The 26,543-nt window shown below is 39.5% G+C and overlaps 1 protein-coding gene across 1 annotated transcript in view; it reads right to left on the reverse strand.

Annotated features, from left to right (window-relative positions):
• The window catches only part of ZNF608 (zinc finger protein 608), an 85,562-nt gene that overhangs the window by 31,273 nt on the left and 27,746 nt on the right, over window positions 1-26,543 (reverse strand). Inside the window, exon 2 of the mRNA XM_005144934.2 lies at window positions 12,503-12,758. Coding sequence (XP_005144991.1) covers window positions 12,503-12,758 — 256 coding nt within the window. The remainder of the gene's footprint in view (window positions 1-12,502; window positions 12,759-26,543) is intronic.

Genomic DNA, 26,543 nt, shown 5'->3' on the forward strand with positions numbered 1-26,543 from the left:
AGCAAAACTACCCCAGGTCTGCTTTCCCATCTGCTTGGCCCGTTAACTGAAAGAAAATAAAATCAAATTGCTCCTTCTGCAACTAATTCTCTGAAGAGCTCCCTAAAAAACAACTTCCATGACACGATTTTAATAATGCAGAATGCCTTACAATAATCAGCAAACCTCCTAGCACTGTGCAGACACACAAAAATGGGTATTGAGCCAAGAACAGTCCCTTCTCCCCCAGAACTGAAGAGGCGCTGTGCCAAGCCATTTATTACTGATCACAAAACAGACTTCTCTTGATCTTTCCAGCAAACTAAGCCTTCCAGCAGATAAACACGGCCAAATCTTGATACAGGAGGTGATAGTAAGCCCCTTCCTGTCTGCCCCAGCCCTCCACTTGAGGCTACAGCCCTTGGAGCAGGGAGGGCAGAAACAAATGTGTCATTGATCCTTGGTCACCTGCAATCACAGGACTAATGTAATTGAAATTAGTGCTGGCTTATGCAGGTTTGTGAACTTCTTGGCACTGGTGAGTGCACACAATTCCTGCTGTTGTCTCTGCTAAATGGGAGGTAACTTACACAGATCAACTGTCTGAGCAGTTAAGGTCAATAATGCCTTCAGCTATTTTCCTGCTGTATCACTTTCCTGACAAGTGATTCTCAGTTTATGGCAGTGTACCACATCAAAATCATTACTTTTAATACATAAATTAAAAATTTATAAAATAAAGGTGTGCACAGGTTTTGTCTGTCTGCCATTGCAGTGGTATCCAGTAATTAATACAGATTTCTACTTCACAGATGAAAAAATAATTTGACTAGAGTCACTTTCAATAGCTGCCCATAAATCAGCCCACTCTCAAGAGTTCAACTCAAGAGTTATTGTGTCTATTGTGCGTCTTAAGGTTCAAAGAAAGATTATTCATGCATTCATTCATAGCCAAGAATGTATCCCAGCAATGAAATTTACCCTTCAAAGCTGACCCAAGCTTAACCACTGGACTGACTAAATAATTTAACTGCTGAATGATATGCTGTATCCTTTCTCTGAAGATTGTACTTTTGGTGAATTTAGTTAGGTTTAAAAGAGTGGTATGTTAATGGCACATATTCCAAAGTGTAAGCAGCTGCTGCCCACAGATATTGCCAAACTGAATAACAGGAATGCAAACAAATCTCCCCATGCACAGTTAGGTTTTTTTAAAGTATTTAAAAATTGTAGGGTTACAAAATTACTTTTGTGGAAGAAAAAGGCAGAAAATAGATGAAAGCAAAAGCTGTTATTTACAGAGCCCCTAATAACTGAGTAACGTTGCCAGTGTAAGAACATTAATTCTGTCACCTCCTTTTCATACCCAACAATTAACTTTCCTTTCTGCGCAAAAGGGTTTCTGAGACTAGATGTAATCATGAAAGAAACAGCAAGTGTTCTCCTCACATACTAGAAAGTCAGAAGAGTCCCAGCATTAACTTCTTGCCTGTTAGGAGAAGCTATCCAGTGCAGCTAATTCAGTGAACATTCCAGCCCTTCCTAGATACACTAAGCCAATACAACTAGACTGAAGATTAAGGAGAAGGGAAACAATTACATTGTGTGTTACTGCCAAGGATGCAAAGACTCTAAATCTCCTTGAAGCTGAAAACAAATAGCAGCTTTGCCTGTATCAAGCTGTCTGTCCAAATGGAGGTTTCTTTTCACAACAGCATTACTAACTGTGCTCCTTGAAGATAAGCTTTGGGGATATAAAAACATTTTCTCTTAAGTTATTTCCTGCCACTTGCTTGTCTAGGCCAACAGAATCATCTATAACCCAATCACACCCACTAATCAGAACAAACCCAAGCACAGATATACTCCTGCCCTTCAAGAGTTCCTCTCCCCCCCTTATTTTTAATAATTTCATGTGCCACTTGCATGGGCAGAGTCAAGGTAAGAAGAAATGGCATCAGTCTGAACCAGTTTATGTTTTATAAAAATACACCATCATCACTTGTTAAATCTGAACCTCCGTGCCCCCTTTAATCATTATTTGAGGGAATAACTGCCTGTCGGTTCTTGTGGAAAAACCTCCAGATGGGGTACCATGAAATAAATTACTAAAATACTACACAACTTCACTCCCACTGCCAGTAGGAATGTGTCTGCAGGGGCGGTGTAGTCACTCAAAATCTGTTTCAAGTCCACTGGCATCTGCAGTTTCTCTGGTCGACAAGAAGCCATACCTTGGGATAGCACCACAATGGTTGAGGATGTCAGAATTTTGAGCACTGGAGAAAGGAAAATTCAAAAACCCCAATCTGTGCCACTTTTGTGCCACACACACACAACACTGAGGAGACAGCTCTCAAATAAGATGTGAAGGTTTGCTGGGAGAAGTTTCTGAAAGGCTGGAAGGAAATGCCTGTGGTCCAGTGAATGCCTCTGCCCTCACATGCTCAGTCCTCTGGAGCTGGCAGCTCTCTATGGACCTCTCAGCCTTCCACCAGCATTTGCAGGCACAACTTTGCTGACACCTTTTCTCCCCCCACCAGGATGATGTTTGAACACCTTCCCAGCTAAATCTATTTCTAACAAACCTTGACTAGCCAGCCTAATGAGAAACAAACAGCTATGCCACTGTGTTTCAAAACCAAGATCTTTCATCTTACATAGCCTTCTTCCACTCTGGAAGAAATGGGGCCTAAGTGGAGCTGGCAAAAACTGGTGAAGTTGAAAAAGCTCAGACATCAGCTGCTGTCAAAGAACTAAACTATATTTGCCACTTCAGAACCACACAAGTCTGACATACTTAAAAATACTGAATTCTTAATTTTTATAAGACTACCAAGGAAAACTTTTCTTTCCTTTATACAACAATGGAAAAATGGAAGGCTTTTTCAAGTGTGTGAATGCTGAAATGTAACCCCCTCTTTTCAGGATTCAACAAAATTTATCTGATTTGCATTAAGTAATGAACAGTAGCTTCTACTGGCTTTTAGTTCAGGTTGCATCACCTCTAAAGACAGGTCCCTAGCTGGGAATATCTGCAAACCAGGAATAATTGTTTGTTTAGGCTTGGTTTTATTGTTTTGTTTGGTTGGGGTTTTTTTTGTGTGTGTATTTTGGTTTTTCTGGATTTTTTTTTTATTTCTCAGGCTTATAACCTGTGACACTTTACTTACTCTGAAGCTAAATGAAGTCTACCAATGTCCAGTGGTTCTCCTGGATGAAACTGTCTTGGATGCTCACATACTTGTACTGCTCCACTGCCACAGGTCACGGTTTGGACAAAATTCCGCAAGGAGCAAGTATTAGTTCATTGCAAAACTTTCTCATAAGCCACAGAATCTGCAGTTGTAACTTTCAGGACTTTAATAAAATTGTAGAGAATAACCTAGGAAGTTGGGTGGTTTTTCTTTAAATCTGTAATACACATTAGAAGTAAAACTCTGCTAAGGGCTGACACCAGCTTATCTCTTCCCAAAGGAAAATTGCTCATTTAGTGAAACCTGAGATTTTCTTTCTGTTTCTAAAACCTCCCAGCTAGAGGGGGTCACACAGCCTCAGGCTTTAAAAGATCCACAAAAGCCAGCTGTATATGAATGCAAGGTTAAGAAGCACAGTTCCAGTCACTGTAGGGGAAAGTAAACAGGCAGTAAAATGTAATTACTTGTTTCTACCTACTTAAATGCTAAAGTATAAATGACTGGGTGAAAAAAACAAAACAAAAAACCTCTAGATTAACTGATCTGGAACTGTTCCCACTTGAAACCGATTCTCCATAGCCCTTGTCCTCAGTTATTAGGAATCAGCTACAGAATCACCAAGTACTTGCAACTAAATTCAGTTCAATTTTATTAATGGAGATTTTTATACTATTAGCCAAGTCACTAGAAAAAAAAACAAATAGTCTCATCAACCTGATAACACCCATACAGAAACAACAAAACTCAAACAAAACAAAATCACTCATATACTGGAAAACAACACCCCAAGCAAAGTCCTAGTAAACCTCCCAGCTAAGCATAACAAATAACTGATATCTATTAAAACAAAACCAAAGTAAGGGAAAAGAAGGCTTTTCTTAAAACTTCTTTTTTGTTCCGATAAAATCTATAACAAGAGTGGTAAATTCTGCCATTAAAAAATTAATACCATAGCCTTTTATTTCAATAGCTATATCCCCTTAAAAATCCTTTGATTTAAATTTACAAATAATAAATTTGTAAATACAAATCAGTGTTACTTCTGATGGACATACAAGTGTTTCTGCTTTAGTTGATACTCCTAAAAAATAAAAAAACCAAACCAACTCAAACCCACAGAATTACAGCAAAGTGCTCTAATACTGACCTTTTGGGTTTATTCCATTTGGTTTTGGTAGTTTTTTCCCCTAAATCTCATGGCATTTGGTGATATAAAATTGATGAACCTCAATTGTGGTTTCCATTGCAACACTAGCTTTAGTAAATCCAGACCTAGTTTTTCAGTCTAAATCAAGAAAGCTATTTCCCTTGAGCTTTCCTTTTTTATATATTCTTTGCTATCACACTCAACCTCTACCTTTCCTGTCTCCTTTTTTTAGAACAAAAATATAAGCTGTAATCTTTTAATAACCCCAAGGGCCAAAGAATTCTTCACTGTTCAAACTTTTTAAATGGAGGCTTTCCTTCTGCTTTTTGGATTGCCTCTTGTCACCAAGAGTTCCAGACCAGAAGCTAGTTACAACCACATAAAAAACTGGAAAGAATTATGAATACGCCCTCAGGGTGACAAAATGTAAGTTTCCAATGACTATAAAAAATTAAAAGCTGGCTGTGAGGCCAGCCACTGATCTTACACAGCCAAGTTAGTGCCAATGCCAAAAACAGCTTTTCACTATACAGTCTGAAACAACAGGAAAACTTAATAAAAAAAATAATTTATTAAACCAGCATTAATCTGTATTAGTGAAAACACAGTTCTGCAACTGAGAGAACTTCCTATTGCTCACCACTGCAGAAGACCAGCAATACTTAAGCATATAACAAAATTGGAAGACCACAGCTTGTCCCAAGTAGTTAAACTAGTACGAAGTTAGAGTGACTGTGAGAACATCTTTAAATAATAATAAGTTTATAAATGGTTACTAAATATGTTTAATCCCTGAACCACACTGGTTAAATATACCATTTTAGTTGTGCTTTCATTCCATACTCCAGTGGTATTTATTTTGTAAGAAGACACTTGCACAAATACCCACCTTCCTCATTAATAATCATCTCTCCCCTCTTCTATCTACAAATCCAAACACCATTATGCAAGTATTTTTTACTGGAATGGTTTCACTTCTAAGCAATCTGCTGCTATTGAGACTTTGCTTTTGAGCAGTAAATGCTCAAAACTGTTGCTTTTCTTAAAGCAACTCCTTCAGTGTTCATAACCTCACTGTTTGAGCAGGCTCAGTTTCACACTCAAATAGCTCCAAGCAAATGTTTCCAATTTCAGTTAGCCTCCTTCCTTTCTCAGCACACCCCTCCTACCCCCATATGCTTGTTTGTAAAAGGGATAATTCTCTATGTATGTACAAGCAGCGCAGGGGAGTATTCCTTTGTAGCAGCCTGGCAATATAAAACTTTCTATGTAAGCACTATTTGGAATTTGTTAAGTTTTTTCATTCTCTGTTTTAGGTTATACCAAAAGAGTTGAACCTAGTCTTCTCATTGAGCTGTAAAATGTGGCATGCAATAGCCATGTACAGCCTCTCCAAACAAAGCCGTAGGACTAGCACTAGTTAGACCTTGCAGTGTGTGTATGTTCAAGGAGGAACACTGACATTTAAATACCAAATTTAATTTATGCACAAATTTCCGAAGTGTTTTTCTTCCAGTCGTGGTCTGCAGTTTTCAAAAATCATCTGAAGCAATTGTGTTGGGCAGGAATGGAAGAGGTAATGAACTACCTTGACTCCATTAAGAAAGCCTGGAAATTAGCAGTATTTGTGCCTCATTTTTTCCCTTCCCTCTCTCCCCCACATTCACTAATCTGTGATGTTTTCCATCACCTACACAAATGCTTTAAACTTAAATTACTATTTAAATGAATGAGTAATTGAATATTTCTGAAAAAATTAATGCTTTGGAAAAGAATCAGAATTAAACTCTAAGAGGTTAAAATATCTCCCATCTGACACACAGCTCTGCCAACAGGGAATATCCGTAGCCTATTTTGCATTTCTGCTTCACTGAGAAGGTGTATGATTTATCTGCTGTTTGCTGTGAACAAAGAGCCTGCAAAGGTTTGGTTACCAACAGCCCAGCTGATTCATGGCATCTTATTAAAGCCACATCAATTCAACCATGTACACCTGGTTCATAAGAGCCAGTCCCAATAGTTTAAAATCAATTGAAGGAGCTTCTGTAACTACATGGGGTTGGGCTCTATTTGCTTCATTTATTTTATATAAAATTAGTATCACATAGACTGCAAATGGTTTTCTAATTGGAAAACTGAAAGTGTCCAATAGGGTAACGGTTAGACTTGATGATATTAAAGGTCTTTTCTAACTTAAATGATTCTATGATTTGGTCAAAACCAGTCCCCCTTCTTGTTCTCTCAGCACAAACATTTTGTGTTACAGCAACAAAATACATAAAAATTAGATTACTGCCATACTGGCTTTGAACAAGCAGTCTATCTAGTTCTATCCTTGCCTTTAACACTGGCCAGTATTACGTATTTTAAATGCACAAGAAATACTACAGCAGCCAGTTACAGGACAATGTCAGAATTTATGTCCCTAAACAAATGCATACACTGATAAGGTCGAGGAAAATACTGCGAGGATCAAAAAGACCCCTCAGTGTACCTACTGCTAAATTCTTATCACAGTTCGAATCCTGCAACATTAAACTCTTAGAATTTTTCTCAGATAGCCTGTGTACATCCCCAAATTCAATCTCCCAAACTCCTTTTATAAAGTAGGTAGAGCTTCCATAAAATACAAATATCCTTATGCAAGTCTCTGGCTTACCTTTGTGAGTTATAGCCTGTTCCCCTTTTGCTACAAGGTTCTATGTAACCCTTAACTAGGTGTCCAACTCCAAGTGCCTTGGACAATACAAAGAGACACTTGAGGTCTATAAAAATTCACCTATCTGAGGCTTCTTTAAATTACACGGATTTATTGAGTCTGGTATTACAGGCAGTAGAAAGAGGAAAAATTAAACGAAACATCTCAAAATATAAACACATACATAGATGTTTTTCAAAACAGATGATACTTTTATACTGGCTGACACTCATTCTGGTCACCAGATAACTCACGGGACAGTAGAAAAAGCTGAATTTTAGGTGTTCCATTAAACCAGCTGACAAACCCAACCCTATCTTCTCCACAAATCACTTACTGTAATACAGACATGACAAAACCTGAGTATCAAGCAATGGGGATCTTTATGCTTCTCTCCTATAAAAACACCCACTGTCTTTCAATTCTGAAGTGAGTATGGCGGTTAACAATGCCAAACCAAAGCCTCCTGTCAATGGTCTGTATTACACAGAAAGGAGAGAATATAAATGCATCCAGTCTGAAAGCTTACCTGGTTTTGACAACTGGTTTAATAAAATCACTTGGTTTAATAAAAGCTATTATCTCTCTCTATAAACTTTGTCTGATCCCAAATCAACAGTGTGACTTAATCGTATTTATCTTAATTTAATAGAATCATAGAATGGTTCAGGTTGGAAAGGACCGTAAGGTCATCTAGTTCCAAGCCTGCTGCCATGGTCAGGGACAACTTCCACTAGATTAGGTTGCTCCAAGCCCTGTCCAGCCTGACCTTGAACACTGCCAGGGATGGGGCATTTCCATTAATTACTGTAATGTTCTTTGATAAAACAGATTTAAAAAAAAAAAATCTCAAATTTCTGCATTTGCTTTACCACATATTTGACATGGCATTACAATTTTCATTGTTTCATCATGCCTTTGTATTTGTGAAAGTAGGAAAATGTGGCTGTTAAACCACAAGAACTGCTAAGAGGAATCAGAGGCAGACTACTCTTTCTTCTAATTCTATAGACACATACACTCTTACTTACCACACATGTACAAACGCACACATAACCAAAGACATTTAAAACAGGCTGTTCTTTTAAAATAGTTTTTGCAAATCAAACACCACATAATAAGGCAGGAAAGAATCCACACCAGCTCTTTGCAAAAGGTATGTTCTCAAAAAACACCTGGGCATATTAGTTGCAAAAGGGGCTGGGTGGGAAACCCATATGCAACAAGCACAAGGCATGCCTCTTTGTCATTTAAGTGTTCTCCTGTCTTCTTGTTTCTCTTTTCTTTGCTGAAATTTTCTGCAAAATAGTGTCAGAACCGATGCTGGGATAAATCTGGAATACCCTGGAGATGATCCGATCAGATTTCTGAGTTCCAGTAGAGTCCTATTTCTCACATTTGACAACTAGTCTCAAGTCATAAAAATCAACAAGCTAAACCTAGTAAGAGGGCACTTTAAAAAATACAACTCATTTTCCCATTATTTGTTACTTAACAACAAGAGCATGGTCTACTCCAACTGCACAAAGAGGAAAAATATCAGTGCAGCAATGTAGACTGCATGTAGACAGCTTGTTCTGCACACAAAGGCAGCAAGGTGATGGATGGCTGTCTCCTACACAGTTTTGAGCCAAACAGGACATCGTCATCAGAACTAGTGCTTCCCACATCTAAAGGCAGACTCTACTGCTAGATGCAGAACCAAAACCAGGACATGACAGAGGGCAACTGTGTGTGAGAAGCTAAACAAAAAAGCAAGCAATAAACAATTTAGGAAATTGGTTGGTGGTTTCCCTTTTTTCTGGGTCATTTTTATTTCCTCCAGACAATAAGAAACAATTACTGCTTTCTTCAAAACTGTTTTCCCAGAAGGTAATTGCACAGTTTGGTAAGTACCTGATTCTAGATAAATCTTATTTCTTAATATAGAAGCACAGACTTTTAGCAGCTGTTTCACAGAGTATTGTAAGAACCAATCAATCAAAAAAAAAACTCTCCAGTAACACTACCAAGCTGTTTTTTTTTGTGAAGGAGTATTACTGTAACTGGATGGTAATTTCTGGTGCCAAACATCTCCATCAGCTGACAACTTTCAGGTTGACATGCCCATAACCATTTCTCAGTCCACTACTTCAGGGTAGCCTCAACTAATTCCTTCAATATTATTATCTAGAGCCGTTAGCACCACTGTGGACACATTATCAAGTCATATCAAACATGGCTGTATGAAGATAAAAATGTCTCCAGCATACATATGTAGAAGTTAAACATTACACAACTTAGTAGTGCAACTGAGAAATGCCCATGTGATAACTAGCAGTCCCAATTATATGAGTAACCGACTATGGTTAGTTACAAAGCCCTGTAATAAAATGTGACAGACTTCAGATGCCAGCTTCCCTCTACACGTCTTAAGATTGAAACATGCTGGGAAAAAATAGTGTGGTCTATTACATCTGTCGATCAAGTGAACTGAATAGATTGGCATGGAATAAATGAAAAGAGCTGTAATAACAACGCTCTTTTGATCTGCCAGTTTTGTCTGAAATTCAGTGCTGCTTTTTTCCCGCCCTTTGGAGTGATTATGTTAAAAATATGACTAATAAAACCAAATATCATCCTTTTCCTGACCTTGAAGAACTAATGCAACAAAACATGACAACTTGTTTAACATTCCTAAAAGAAAACTGGTTATTTCAGATACCAAAAACATTCAAAACATGAATTCTCAAGTATATGCCTTGTCCTTTTTAAAGCATATATTACATTCAATAATGAGTTCTATATATACTATATGATTTCATTTTTCTCTACTCACTCTACCATTCTTATTATAATAAACATGATCATCACATCCTTTTGTATGTGCATTCCCACAGCTAGTTGCTGCAGCACATGAAGGCTGCTCAGCAGCACATTTGGTTCATAGTTTCCACATACCATAGAGTATGCAAACATGTTACAAGCCTATTCTAATCACCTCACAACTCATCTTACTAAAATCAGATACAAAGTAATTCAGATATCTCAAAACACATCAAAGTCAGAAATGTTCTTAACTTCTTAGAATTGTTTCATGTTAAAAACTTATCAGATATATAGATAGCTAGATAGGTATCAGTTTGCATGTATGTTTTTATAACAGGTTTGGAAAGCAGTTAAAAGAGTGAATATGAAACAAACATATGGGCATCACAAAAGACATTTTTATATATTTTTTGTTTCAGTTGGTCATTATGAACATCAAGATAGTTTTAGAAGTCACCGATTACAAAGACTGCAGTTAGAGTATTCTGGATTTACATCAATTTAGGAAAGGTCATGTTCTGGCCTAATTGAAGTCAAAATCGTAACTAGAAAATTGAGCATCTTATAAACTTTCTTCTATTACAAGATTAATAGAAGACCCATCTGCACCCTGTTTTCTAAAATTTGGCAGAAATAGTTTCATACAAGCTGCTATGTAGCTGCTTTCATGAACATGTCAGGAAATTTGAAAACAGATAAATATATACATATATGTGTGCCTTAAACTTCAAAACTTAATTAAAATGCAAAAGTGATCATTAGGAACTCGTTTTTTGCAATATAGTGTTGATTGTGAACACTGGAAAAAAAAAACAAAACAGTAAAATTTATGTTATTCTCTTGTCACCAGGGCTCTGAATCAATAAACCACAAAAGGCACAGTACTACCATACAATATATATCATATCAATTATCTTCAGTCTCTTAATCTACATTCTAACTATATTTCTAGAGTATTTTAGAATCCCATTTTATCTATTATTGTGGTCACTCGTAGCTGTAGTGTTGCCAAACAGTATTTGTAAAGCTGTGAAAACAAGCACATTCTAACCTGTTTTGTTTAAACACACCGTCAGTGAACTCTTGAGTTGTTTCAGAAAATTGTTTTAGGCAAACCGGGGAAAGGTTAAGGAAGTTAATTTCTATTAACTAACAAGAGTTTTTAAACTAGTAGAGTGCTGAGACACTGGTAAATGGAATGTCATCTTGACCAGAATGTTTTTTTTAATACTTAATTTCTGGTGCCAAACCTTTTACAAGGCAGGCTTCTTAAATTCAGTGGGGTAAGAACTTCAGTTTATTCAGCAAGAATAACACTATTAACAGCTACTGCTCTTTCATGTCAACAAAGGTAGTGCCCACACATTCCAGCTCTGGTTAAAACAGGCCAGTCAAGGAAGATTGGAGATGCAAAGGGGCAGTCATCTCTGCCATGATATTTTTAAACAGAATTTATACTGTGCTTTAAAAACAATCTAAAAGGATCAATCTACCTTATGAATCTGTTGCAGAAATACACAGAGATAAAGATGGATGGATGAAAGCACATAAAAGCAAGTAAATCTGACTCTCCCTATTGATTTTTGAGAGGACAGTGTAGAGCACTTTGTTGAGGTCTTATATATCACTGCGAAGGACCAAACACTGTTGTGTGTATGACTGAAGGATGTCAGGATTTATCATGATGCAGCACACTGTTGTACTCTTCCATTATATCCCTTTGTAAATAATCTTGTTTTCTCTGTAGAGGGAGGTAGGCCACCAAAAATTAAATAATCTTCAAAACAAACATAAGAACAATCAAAGGAAGACTCTCAAGCAGCTGTTTCTACTAGAGAAATCCAATATTACTGAAGCAAAATTGCAAACGTTTAGTGTACACATGCAGTATTTTTAGCATCAACTGGAGAAAGCTGGTATTTTAATAATAAGCTTTTGAAAACTAAAATGGAAAAAAAATCTGCATGTCACAGCATAATCTCCTTCCTACTTACTTTGTTCTAAATCATAGCAAATCAACGTTTAATATTTCCCAAAGCTCTCCAGCACTCCTACTTGGCCAAATGCCTTCAAAGGATATTAATGAAAACACTCTGGTTTAGATAGCACTTCTTCACCAGATGGAACACTTCTCTTCAAGCAAGAATGCTTTCCTCTTAAAGCATGTTTCAAATAACCAAAATGCAAACAATACACATATCAAAACGAATTTCTGCAGGGTCTTATGGACTTCTATTTTATGTAATAGTGACATTTTTTTATCATAGCGTCTGAATTCCAAACTATTCAGCTTTCAAAGTTTTCATCTAAAGTATTCATATAGCCACTCCCATCACATATACCCCCCTCATGATTACATTTAAATATCACATTTATGCTATTTTATTAGCTATTTCTCCATATGCTTTTCTCAATATAGCAACAGGAAACAATTCTATTTTAATTGGGGTTGCCTGGTAGGTCATTTGGAAAACAGTTACTTAAATAATGGAAAAAACTGTAATTTTTTAAAAAATAAAATTCACCAACTGAGCTACAAAGCTGTGACAGCCATTGTACTCAATTGTGTGCCAACAGACTATCAAGCCCTTAGCTAGCACCGTAGCTGATAGAGCAAAGTCTCCTCCTCATTAACATATCTCACAGACAAACCTAATGGAATAAACAATTTACCTTCTTCCGTTTCATGCCACACAATTCCTTCCAGGTTCACACTGGTCCCAGGCTCACAGGGTCCAAGGCATTCGGGTTCTGTTACTACTCCAACCTCACAAGTATTTACACCCACTGAACGAGTCCGTACCAAAAGCTGCTCGACTGGTGCTGCAATATTGGATGAAGATGGGGAAAAGTAGGAAGGCAGAATCTGAGGTGTGATACTGCTGGAAATCGGAGGTGGAGGTGCAGGTACTGTAAACAGGGGATCAACCTGAAAACAACAGATAAATTCACTATAATGGTGCTGACATTTAAAACAACACAAAACAAAAACAAAACAAAAACCCCAAAAAATATTAAAAAGTTTTAAAAACCAAAAAAGTCCATTTTGCTGAGATTGCATTTGTGTATGCAGGGAGTTGGTGTATCACAGGTAATTTCAGTCTTATGAGTTCAATCTTTTTGACATCAGCCCAAATGCTGCACATGAAAAATTAGCTACAAAAATATCTATCAGGCTAAACAAGGCAAATTGCTAAGTTTCTGCAAGACTATTCCCTCTTGTCATAGACTGCTAGTATGAAATAATAATAAATTTTAAAACCAAGGATTAAGGCCACTTTTTTCTTGGCACTGACAGAGACTGATTTATGGATGGAAATTAATTTTGCAAACTGGGAACTTCATTTTCTATTTAAAGAAAAACATTTATAAAGACAGTACAAAGACATACAAATGCCATCTTTTCATGTGCATCACAGAGAAATTAGCACCTGAAACAATTCTAATATACATATGGCATCAAATATAATCTCTTGTTATCCAATCATTAAAAATACATTAGGATCACACACCTAACAGCCTAAAGGTAACGTTTACATCTTTTTACTTGAAATAACAGATGAGGACTTTTACAAGAAGGCAAACAGCAAATTTCTCAAGGTTTTCAAAATGCATTTTAGGAAGAATGTAACTCAACAGACAACCAGTCTATACATAGACAATTCACACAGAGGTCATATCTATGTATGAACTGAAGAGGTTATCTTTCCCATATGACTTCCAATATACCCAGCAGATCTCCTGTATACAGATTTGGCCTGAGTGTTCTCAGCATTTTACTGTGGCCAAAAGTTTCTTTGTCATATAAAAGATAGCTAAATAAGGGCATGAGTATGCCCACTCAGATAGCTCAAAAACCTACAATTCATGTTTATTTGGCCCACTGGATTATAGATATCTGTCCTGTGTTCAGCAGTAGTAGTCATTTTTCTGCTTCTTAGTGGCTAGTGAAGTGCTGTATTTTTGACTTTCAGCCTGGGAACAGTGCTGATAACACCGACGTTTTTAGTTGCTGCTCAGTAGTGTTTACTCTGACCAAGGACTTTCTGAGTTTCATCCTCTGCCAGGGAGGAGGGGAGGCCAGGAAGAAGCAGAGACAGGACACCTGACCCAAACTAGCCACTATTCCATACCACAGCACACCATGCCCACTAATATAAGCTGGGGGCAGTTACCCAGAAGGGTGAGGTCACTACTCAGGTCAGGCTGGGTATCGGTCAGCGGGTGGTGAGAGGTTGCATTGTCTTCCGTTGTTATTTCCCTTATCATTATTATCTTTGGTGCTAACAGTAGTTGTTTTATGTTGTACCTTATTTACTGGGTTGTTCTTACGTCAACCCATGGGAGGTGTATTCTTTCAATTCTCCTCCCCATACCTGTGGGAGCAGGAGGAGGAAGGGGAGGGAGGGAGCGAATGGCTGCATGGCTCACTGGGTTTAAACCACGACAGTTCTTTTTGGCACCCAATGTGGGGCTCAAGGGCTGAAATAATAACAGATCTGACCAGAGTGTATCTAATCGTATTTGTGATGAGCATTCTTTCTTTCAGATTAAGAGTCCCTTGTCACAATGCTGATTTATTGGCTCTCAAAACCGTTGCTCTTGATCTCACAGTTTCAACATGTCGTACCTTACTTACAGCTGGTATTTCCTGTGTTAGTGTTTATCGGCTGGGGGTCTTGGGCTAAGCTTCTTGTTTCATTGTACTTTACGGTGATGACTTGTAATACAATAGACTCATTGATCATGAAACTGATCTGGATTGCGTTCCCAGTGTGGTTACCACCTCTATACTTTGGGAGTTATATAATGGAAGTGTTTAGCAATTACACATCTTTTTTCCACTCCTTGAGTGGTCAACCCGTGAAGGAGACATACCCTTACGTTCCCAGCCACCCCACCAGACCGTTTACAGCATCATTTGAGAGTTCTGAAGGTTTTGAATGGCCTTTAGGTACCTGCCTGCTGATAGTGATGGGGATCACCATGTTGGCACACATACAGAGTGTGTTTTACCCATGACCATTTTGTTTGATCTCAAAAGTTAAGCAGAGTTGGGTTTCGGCCTTGTCTGGGGTTAGACGATGACACAGGAGGACCAACAGGTTTTCCTCGAGGCTGGACAGTCATGAGTGGCAGGGTGTGTGGGATAGGATGGGCAAGTATCTAGGCCAGTGGGCCCCTCCACTGCTTTGGAACCTCACCACTGAACAAGTGCAAAATCCAGAAAAATTAGTAAAACACTTAAATGAGGTGTGTTGTCATCCTGGTCATACCAGAGAGGGACAAATCATGGCAATGTGCTGGGCTTGGCCTATGCTTACAGAGCCCTGTTCAACACTATCCAGCACCTTCAAAGGGAAAAAAAATGCCTCTAGATCTGACGGCAAAGCAACAGACAAAGCAGCTACTCCGGCTTCAAGTACAGCAGCTACACCACCCTCAGTGACAAGTACAGCAGCTACTCAAACCGCGACAACAGATACTGCAGCCACTCCAACCACAGTGATTATCACTGCAGCTAAACCAGAGGATCAATTTGTGCCAATATGAGGTGCCCCTGTACGCAAGGGGAAAAGCAAAAAAAATGCAAGAAAGATGAAGAAGCAAGATGAAGATGCAATGGCAATGCACTTACTGCGAGGGACAGCATCTGATCAGGAGTCTTCATCACATGAATCAGAGGAAGAAGAAGAGGTGACTTCTCGACATTGGACCTCAACCGAGCTACAGAATATGTGACAAAATTTCACCCGTCATCCAAGGGAGCACATCATCACCTGGTTGCTCCAATGCTGGGACAATGGGGCCAACGGTCACAAACTAGAAGGTAGTGAAGCCAAGCAGCTGGGATCACTTGCTAAGGAAAGGGGAATTGACAAAGCAATTGCAAAAGAGAAGCAGACCCTCAGCCTTTGGAGGAGGCTCTTGGCAGCTGTGAAAGAAAGGATGATATTATGAGTCATTCGGCTAAGTGGACTACTCTAGAGAAAGGCATCCAGTCTCTGAGGGAATCAGCTATTGTAGAGATGATCTATCACAGGCTGGACACCAGGAACAGACCCATAGATCCAGATGAAGTCGAATGTACACGACCCATATGGCAGAAATTTACACAGAATGGACTATCATCATATGCACACTCACTGGCATCAATAACCTGGAACGATATAGCACCACCAACAGTGGATGAAAAGATTCATCAGCTCCAAGAGTTCGAAGACCATCTTGCCCCTTCCATAATTTCAGCTGTGGAAAAAATGTCTCAGGAGTTCAAACAATTGAGAGACTATTTATCCAGCTAATCACATGTATCAACTCACATCTCAGATATTAACAAAAGGCATCCTACTGCTTGAGAAAGAAGAAATAGAAGGTATATGCACTGGGACACCCTATGGTTTTACCTGCAGGATCAAGAAGACATGAGCAAGTGGGATGGAAAACCTACCTCAGCTCTGGAGAAACGGGTGCGTGAATTGAAGAGGAGAACAAAGGTCAAGGATGATCATCCCATTAAGTCTGCTGCTTCAGTCTCTGGTGAAGAGGTTCCCAGATGAAGTGGAAGAGCTGATTTTACTCCAGCTCCTGTGATAAAGAAGACTAATCCCTGTGAACAAGGTGTAACTGACCAACGTTGTGATGACTACTAGAGTGGCCCTGCCTCCAGCCAGGTGGAGGTAAGGGACAATTGGATTTACTGGACTCTGTGGATCAGATGGCCTGGCACATCAGTCCCACAGAAGTATAAGGCTCTAGTAGATACCGGTGCACAGTGTACCCTGATGCCATCAAGCTGTCAAGGGATGGAACCCATCTGTATTTCTGGGGTGACAGGAGGGTCCCAAGAGTTGACTGTACTGGAGGCTGAAATCAGCCTGACTGAGAGGAAGTGGCAAAAGCACCCCATTGTGACTGGTCCAGAGGCTCCATGCATCCTCGGCATAGACTGCCTCAGGAGAGGGTACTTCAAAGACCCAAAAGGGTACCGATGGGCTTTTGATATTGCTGCTATGGAGACTGAGGAAATTGAGCAGCTATCCACCTTGCCTGGTCTCTCAAAGGATCCTTCTGTTGTGGGGTTGCTGAAGGTCGAAGAACAACAAGTGCCAATTGTGACCACAACAGTGCACTGGCGGCAATATCACACCAACCGAGACTCCCTGATTCCCATCCATAGGCTGATCCATAGACTGGAGAGTCAAAGAGTGATCAGTAGGACCCGCTCATCCTTTAATAGCCCCATATGCCCAGTGCGAAAGTCTAATAGAGGGTGGAGACTAACGGTAGACTATGGTGGCCTGAATGAAGTCACACCACCATTGAGTGCTGCCGTGCCAGACATGCTAGAACTTCAGTATGAACTGGAGTCAAAGGCAGCCAAGTGTTATGCCACGATTGATATTGCCAATGTATTTTTCTCAATTCCTTTGGCAGCAGAGTGCAGGCCAAAGTTTGCTTTTACTTTGAGGGGTGTCTAGTACACTTGGAACCGACTGCCCCAGGGGTGGAAACACAGCCCCACCATCTGCCATGGACTGATCCAGACTGCACTGGAGCAGGGGCAAGCTCCAGAACACCTGCAGTACATTGATGACATTATCGTGTGGGGTGATACAGCAGAAGAAGGTTTTGAGAAAGGGAGGAAAATAATCCAAATCCTGCTGAAAGCTGGTTTTGCCATAAAACTGAGTAAAGTCAAGGGACCTGCACAGGAGATTCAATTTCTGGGAATAAAATGCCAAGACGGACGTCGCCAGATCCCCACAGATGTGATCACCAAGATAAGAGCAATGTCCCCACCAACTGATAAGAAAGAAACACAAGCTTTCTTGGGTGCTGTGGGGTTCTGGAGAATGCACATTCCAAATTAGAGTTCAAGCGTAAGCCCTCTCTATCATGTGACCCGGAAAAAGAATGATTTCAAATGGGGTCCTGAGCAACAACAAGCCTTCGAGCAAATTAAACGCGAGATAGTTCATGCAGTAGCCCTTGGACCAGTCCGGACCAGGCGAGATGTGAAAAATGTACTGTACACCGCAGCTGGGGAGAATGGTCCTACCTGGAGCCTCTGGCAGAAAACTCCAGGGGAGACTCGAGGTCAACCCCTTGGTTTTTGGAGTCGGGGATACAGAGGATCTGAGGCCAGCTATACCCCAACGGAGAAAGAGATATTGGCAGCCTATGAAGGGGTTCAAGATGCTTTCAGACGTGATTGGCACTGAAGCACAGCTCCTCCTGGCACCCCAGTTGCCAGTGCTGGGCTGGATGTTCAAAGGCAGGGTCTCCTCTACATATCATGCAACTGATGCTACATGGAGTAAGTGGGCTGCATTAAATTACACAACAAGCTTGAATAGGAAAGCCCAGTCATCCAAGAATTCTAGAAGGCATCATGGACTAGCCAGAGGGCAAAGATTTTGGAATGTCAACAGAGAAGGAGGTGATGTATGCTGAAGAGGCCCCAACATGTAATAACTGTCAGAAAGTGAAAAGCAATACGCCTTGTTTACTGATGGGTCCTGACGTATTGTGGGAAAGCACTGGAGATGGAAGGCAGCTGTATGGAGTCCCCTACAACAACCTGCAGAAACTGCTGAAGGAGAGGGTGAATTGAGTCAGTTTGCTGAGGTGAAAGCCATTCAGCTGGCCTTGGACATTGCAGAACAAGAAAAGTGACCAGTCCTTTACCTCTGTACTGACTCATGGATGGTGGCAAATGCCCTGTGGGGGTGGTTGCAGCAAAGGAAGCAGAGCAACTGGCAACACAAAGGTAAACCCATATGGGCTGCTGCACTGTGGAAAGATATTGCTGCCCTGATGCAGAACCTGGTGGTGAAGGTACACCATGTAGGTGCTCATGTACCCAAGAAATGGGCCACTAAGGAACATGAGAACAACCAACAAGTGGATAAAGCTGCTAAGATTGAAGTGGCTCAGATGGACCTGAATTGGCAACATAAAGGTGAATTATTCTTGGCCTGGTGAGCCCATAACACTTCAGGGTATCAGGGCAGAGATGCAACATACAGATGGGCTCGTGATCGAGGGGTGGACTTAATGGGCTTATTTCTGGAACAGCCTTATAGACACTTGGGCCAAAGAGCATGGCACTGAGTGGGTGTATCACATCCCCTACCATGCACCAGCCTCTGAGAAAATCGAATGGTATAATGGGCTGTTAAAAACTACACTGAGAGCAATGGGTATTGGGACTTTCAAACATTGGGATACACATTTACCAAAAGACACCTTGGTTGGACAACACCAGAGGATCTGCCAACAGGGCTGGCCCAGCCCAGTCAGAACTTTTACATATTGTAGAGGGGGACAAAGTTCCTGTAGTGCACATAAAGAATTTGCTGGTGAAGACAGTCTGGGTTATTCCTGCTTCAGGTAAAGGCAAACCCACTCCTGGGATTGCTTTTGCTCAGGAACTCGGATACACTTGGTGGATAATGTGGGAAGATGGGGAAGTCCAATGTGTACCTCAAGGGGATCTGATTTTAGGGGAAAACAGCCAATGAACTCTACTGTATGCTGTTGCCTGCTATGTAGCACTTTTGTAGCCCATCAACTAGATGTCTTCAGGTCACCAGCGACTGGCCCTGACTTCCCTCTAACCATCATCCCAACAGAGAATGAACTTTGATGAAACCAGAGGAGTTCTGTGGTAAAGGAACGATCAGCATCACTAGGTGACAAACCAAAACAGCACACAGCCTCTTCTGCTCTGAAAGACTGTTACAAGAGGTGGAGCCTGACATCATGGACAGAATGGACTCAACAGCTTTATAAGGATTGGTCCATGCATTAAGGAATGATCTCTCTCTCTCTCTGTGGATGTATATATATGTATAAATTTATATAAATGTGATGGCATATTGAAAATGTGGGATCTGAACATTACATGAATGGTATGGAATAAGGGGTGGATACTGTTCTGGGTTCAGCAGTAGCAGTCATTTTTCTCCTCCTTAGTAGCTGGTGCAGTGCTGTATTTTTGACTTTCAGCCTGGGAACAGTGCTGATAAAACCAATGTTTTTAGTTGCTGCTCAGTAATGTTTAGTCTGACCAAGGACTTTCTGAGTCTCATGCTCTGCCAGGGAGGAGGGGAAGCCAGGAGGAAGCAGAGACAGGACACGTGACCCAAACTATCCTAAGAGGTATTCCATACCACAGCACGTCATGCCCACTGTATAAACTGGGGGCAGCTACCCAGAAGGGTGAGATCACTGCTCGGTCAGGCTGGGTATCAGTCAGCGGGTGGTGAGGGGTTGTATTCTCTTCCCTTGTTATTTCCCTTATCATTATTATCATTGGTGGTAGTAGTAGTGGGTTTGTGTTATCCCTTAGTTACTGGACCGTTCTTACTCAATATGTGGGAGTTATGGTCTTTCGATTCTCCTCCCCATCCCTCGGGGGGGGGGGGGGGGAAGGGGAGAGAGTGAGCGAGCAACTGGGCTTAAACCAGTACAATATTACACCAAGAAATCATTCTTCAATACAATGTTTTTTTGGTGGTTTTTTTTTTTTATGGCCACTTTCTAGGTGCTTTCAAAGAGATGATCAAATGTCTTTATGCTGCTTATCATTTTGGAACCCTTACGAAGACTCATCAGAAAAGACATAATGACTGACTATATGATGTCATACAGATTTTGTTCAAACGCATCTTAATGCAGACAGAAATTAATTCTGCTTTGTTTTAAAGCCAAGCTGGCAAATGGGAATACAAACAGAAGAGTATTAGTCTTGTATTATATATCCTTTGTATCACAGATCAGCTTACTTCACCACATGACCACTTTCCTAAGGAGAAAATAAAATGGAAATTAAAATTAAAGGTAACTTTTTAAAGATTGTCACAATTCTTCTGCTTTGAGCATCATTCATGCATACAAACTGAGAGCCAGCATTTCCTGCACACAAGCTCTAAGTATGCTAAATGTATTAAAAAAATGTTTTGTGTGGTCTTTGTATGACCAGCCTGGATTCTGATCCCAATTACACTAGGACTAAGGAAGAAAGAGGAGGGACGTAATAACCACATTCTTCTCTAAACTCCTCTTCATTTGGTGGAGGTTCCTTTTATTTAGGACTAACATAATCTTCAGGTTAGAGACAGAACAAGGCGGGGAAAAAAATGAAAGTAAAACATGAATACTAAAAGCATCCATTAGGAGTAAAAACTGCCAATACCAGCAAAACTCTACGGAGTAAAGCAGAGCTCCTGTGTCATAAAAACAATGTAGTCAAGCGATGATAGCTTGATTATTCTCTTCATGCTGTCACAATTGCAGAGGTAACGCACAGGCAAGAACATTCTGCAGAGCAGGCTTGAATGCACACAGGCAAGACAAGTATCAACTGACCCCAACAGCAGCTGTTACTTGAAATTTTTAATAGTAAGCATAACATAAAATCATAGCCATAGCATAGAATGGAGGGATATGGATTCTACGTGATACAGTTTCTGTCTGTCTGATGCCAACTGGAGGCAAACAGTTGAATGGCACAGAGCCCTCCTCATTGGCATGGGTTGCATAATGGGTCTCTGTCAGTGAAACAGGGTCAGTGTGTACCCCAGGCTTAATTCTGAGGAATTCTTAATGTATCTTATTTCAAGCTAGAATAGAACCAGAAACTGGCAGGTAAATGGAGCCCAGTGCTTAAGGAAAGCTAAGCCACATCCCCTTATAGAACCATAAACTGCTGATGTTTTATAGTTGATGTGGTGTTTTGTAAAGCTGTGCAAAACCTCCTACTGCACATGCAACATCATTCTTCCATAAAATACACTCATCACAAAGCCACAGAAAAACCAAAATATTTGCTATTTTCATAGTAAACTAGCCAATGTTTTAAATGAACGTGGACTGAATTGGCAGATGTGTCTTCCATTTTCCAAGTATTATAAACAGTGAGGGGGAGCTAAAGAAAGCACAGATCTGACAGCCTACCCTACTAAGTTCTTTGTTACAAATACTTGTACTCAGTTCTGGTTTATTTAGACTTGCTAATAAATTTTCATGTTGTCCATGAAACACACAGGACATGGCCTAAGAGCGGCTACTGCTGTAAAAGGTGCTGCTGCTCTGTGAATTAAAACAGTATCACTTTGGTAGAGAATTAAGTGGACATTTACTGTCCCTGAGGTTCATGCTCACTGCACAAATATGACTTTACTAATTAGAAAAAAATACACTAAGCTTAAGTATTGCTCCAGTTTTCCATGTTTTAAAATCATCCTGTCTTGTTTGATAATCATAATGTCAGCACAGCAAAGTGGTGGTTCTCAGCAATCATTGTGGTGACACAGTTGTTTGCATGAATTCTACAAAGGGCACTGATGTAAGCTATTAGAGCAAAGAGATGCAGGAAGGCCGTCATCTCCAGTAGAAAAAAGGCACATAAGACTAACATCTGGTGGTGGCAGTCTGTCAAACCGAGGAAAGTTAATGTCAAGAACAGATGCTCTGCAGTTTCTCACTGTTATTTTTACATGATTATTCCCAGGTGTTAGTGCATGCTGAGCAGTATCTTGCTGTTTATCACGAGAGATTCCAGTATGAGACTAAAAATCTGAATCCGAGGAAATCTATTTACATAGATATTCCCTTTATAAACATAATCAAAGGGCTCCAAAAAAGACAGAAATATTCAAGCAACATTTTCTTCATTCACCTAATTCCAAGAGCTTTTGGGAGCTGATTACTGACAAAGGCTGCAAAAGCTGGAGTGTTTTTCACAGCAGCTTTTAACTGCCAAGTGTTTGATTATATCAGAGAGCTACAGCTCTTTGCAGTAGGAAGCTCCCAGAAAATGAAGAATGCCTACCAAGCAATGTAGTGAGTGCTCCATGGACCTCTCCTCTATCTGAACACGATAAATAAATAAATAAATTAATAAATTAATTAATTAATATATAGATATATAAATAAATAAATGTGGTGGCTGCATAACATTAGTCACTATGAAGAAAAGCATGTGGAAAAGAGAGGACATATTATCAAGACCTTCTAATAAGCAGAATTCTCCCACAGCTATTCAGGCACTTTACATGCTGGAATTAAGTTCTGCTCATCTTCCTGATGCAGTGTAAGCTTCTAAAATTATGTCTGAAAATTAACATTTTATGTCCTTTGTACACAATTTCCTGACAACCAGAAGGAAATCCAGTGTGTATTGCTGAGCTCACAGAAGAAAGAATTGAGGGGACTTTCCAAGCCAGAAAGTGCCCAACTTCATACAACTGCAACCAGCCATATCATATTCCCATTCCTCTGGGAATGGGAGAATTTTAGGTCTTTATAGGACAGAACTTCTCACGTACTCCTGTAGAAAACTCATCTGAATGAAAGAAGAGCAAGATACCAGAACATCTATGGCCCTATTTGACATGGTACTAACCTAACAGAAGCAGATTTACGGTAGTATCCAAAATAATAACACTTTTCAGAGAGATTTAAACATTTAGCTTTTGATCATATGATTAAGTGAAAGTATTCTGCATCTATGCATTTCATTCATTCTAACTTTCAGAGGGTGCATATCTTCAGTGCGAAATGTTTCTGTCATAAATGACAAAATGTAAGCTACGAAACACTTGCCATGCAGCCAGGCCATGTGCTGTGACCCAACAAAGTATGCTATCATGTACATAACTATGAACATATGTGTAGTTCCACCTCCTTAATGGAGGTGTACCTTTGAAGGCATGTCTCAATGATGACATAGTCTACCAAATGGGGTAGCACATTACTGCAGTATCACCCATCAGATGATTTTGAAATGTACACGCTGGAAGCCATTTCATCCATCTACTAATATACAGCCTGGAGAAAGGCAGAGGAGCAGGTTTTAGGCTTGGGATAAGCCCTTCCAGAAAAGCACTACTTTTTAAATTGAGAATAAATCTACTGTAAGCATTCCCAGTGGGAAAGTCTGCACTAGTAGAAAGAATGCGGAAAGAAGCTCTGAATCCCATTATAGGATATATCTAAAAAAACAAAGCCTGACCCTTTGCAAAAATAAATCCTTCCTTTAAAAAGCTACCAACATAAAGACTGAATGGAATAAGAAACCTCCAACCTTGGAAATGACATTGACAAGTTCTTAAGAGTTATGAATTAATACTTCACAGACTCACTATGTCTGAAATGAAAAACAGGAAATAAAGGAATTCAGCCCTATATGGAAGCTTTGCTTTCTTTAGATTTCTCTAGATAAGGTGAAAGGGAAATTGTTTTCATTTTACATAAAAGTATGCTTGTCCCTACATTAATTTTCTAAAGCAGCAGTGACCCCGGAAGACCTCACTCTAATCTCCTGCACAGCATCATAAATCAGAAGTAATTCTAATGAAATCCATGATGTGACTTCAGAAGAAAACAAATATGGGAGAATGTAACATGGAAAAAAAGTCTGTTTGCTTAGGAGTGTATCCGCACTTCTATGCATCTCACTGACGTTTAAAACTTTCCTTGCTACAAACCTTGCCCTACAAAGAATTTGCATATCTAAAACCTAAAGCTATTTCTTCATATTCTGCGATGCAACAGAAACTAGCCCTATGAAGAATGTCAGTGTAATCTGAAGAATCTCAATTTAATCTCAATTCAGTATTTCTTGTATCTAAATTCACATGAGGCTGCTCAGAAGCCTTTTGACACCATACTCAACTGATGTTTTGTTTTCTTAAATAACCTAGTATTAATTTTGAGATGAGAAAGATTTAACTATACCTTTGAAATACTGGTCATTATCGAAAGGTATTTCATTTATTATAACCCATGCTTACTACCTTTTAAAGGCATTTTTGGCAAACAAACATTCTCCATCAATTTGTTGTCAGAAAAGGTCAGTGCCATGAAGGACATGCTTAGAAAACAGGAAATACTGTAAGACATGGATGTAGAGAAGAATTTTGGACACAGGACAAACTATAGATTAGAAGCCTTATATTCAAAACACAGAAAAGTCAGAGCTACTAAGGAAGTTATTTATTTTGGTCAATTTAGTTGAGGAACACAAGAGCTTGAATACAAAAGAATAACAAAGGAGATTCACACTGCCTAAATGTCATTTAAAATTTTAGACTTGAAAACCTAAGTTGGAGAATAAAACAAAACAAAACAAGAAACCAAACCAAAACAACTGAACAAACACACAAAAAAACCCCACACTTGTGCTTTATAAGTATTGCAGTATGGATGAGAAACCTGACATTTAATTGTATTGAACACAAGTTAACACAGTAGTATCTGCTTGGAGATACCAAGCATTTCCTGCTCTTCTTAACTTCTGGACTTCTATTGAGTAGCTGGAGAGAAAAGAGGGGAAAAAGGAACACTACGTAAATCTCTCATGTCTGGAATAATTTCAATACACTGAGCATTTGCTATTAAGCAAAAAAATTAATTTAAAACTTCTCATATGATACTTATCCTGTATTACAGTGAACAAGGAAAAAAATCCTCCCTTGTAATCAGGATCTTCTATGCCACTCCCAGTAACTACTGAACCATCACACACAGTTCTACAAATTCAGAGTCTTTTGACATCTACATGCTCCTCGTACATGTAGACCTGCAGACCTCCTCCAACATTGTGTGGCTGAATCTAGAGCACCAGCACGGACACCACAACGTTTGTATTTTTAGGACAGCGTTAATATACTATGAAAACCATTATGAAAACTCAGTGTTGAGTACGTTCTATTGCAGAAACAATGGTGCTAAACAACAGGCAAGGAAAAATTCTTGTTCTTTCTTATACCTTCTATTCTAACTCGGATGCTTGGGGTTTCCCAAAGCCATTCAGTCATTTTACTGTGGGAAAGATTACCATTTGACAGCTGTCAGTGATATCCTTCTGACAAAGGCTGCATCTGTGAAACACTGTATGTCAACTAAAGTTTGGCAGTCCTGGAAGGATGCCCAGATCACCACCTGCAATTTTCTAGTAAAGACAGTTCTCCTCTTTCAGCCCAAGAAAATCATTTTCACTGAGATAATTTTGTCCATATGTCTCTAGAACACCTTTCTCCATTGAAATGTCATTTCTCCTGGTCAGTTTCTCAGTCTGCACTTCCAAAATTTTCTTCAGTCAGCTTGGGTGCTTTGCTAACCTTTAATACAGAACAAGCACTGAAATTTTCTCCAGATACCTATCCTGTCTAGAGACATATGTATTCCACAGTCAAGAAACAAATTTTTCTGAACAGCCAAGAAAGATATTTCTCTGGTAGAATATCTGCCTTTTCAGGCATTCTGGAGTGCAAAGGCATAAAGAATCAATACAACTTTGTGAGTTTTTCCAGGAATCCACAATGTATAATCAATCCAGTGGCAAACCGGACTGGGAAGAGAAATAGCTTCTTCACACCTCTTCAACTTTCTGCATGTCAAAAGCATTGTTGCCTTTCAACCCCTTTGCTGACTGCTGTACTTTGAGAGTGTAAAGTTGCATACTTTAGGATTCAGGCTGTTGCTTCCTCAACTCAGTACATTTTTATTGGAAGAAATCAACTGAACTATTAATTTATCTTCCAAAAGCTTGTCAAAGAATCTGTATAATCCTCGGAAATAGAACTGAGCTTCCCTAGAGGTCTATGTATACCAAAAACTTTTAGTTGCCTAACGAGATTCTTATGGATGACATTTTTTAGCTCGTACTGATAATTTGACTTCATGGCCCTTTATTTATCAG

This window comes from Melopsittacus undulatus, chromosome Z (genome assembly GCF_012275295.1).
Source record: "Melopsittacus undulatus isolate bMelUnd1 chromosome Z, bMelUnd1.mat.Z, whole genome shotgun sequence".
NCBI classification, from domain to species: Eukaryota; Metazoa; Chordata; class Aves; order Psittaciformes; family Psittaculidae; genus Melopsittacus; species Melopsittacus undulatus.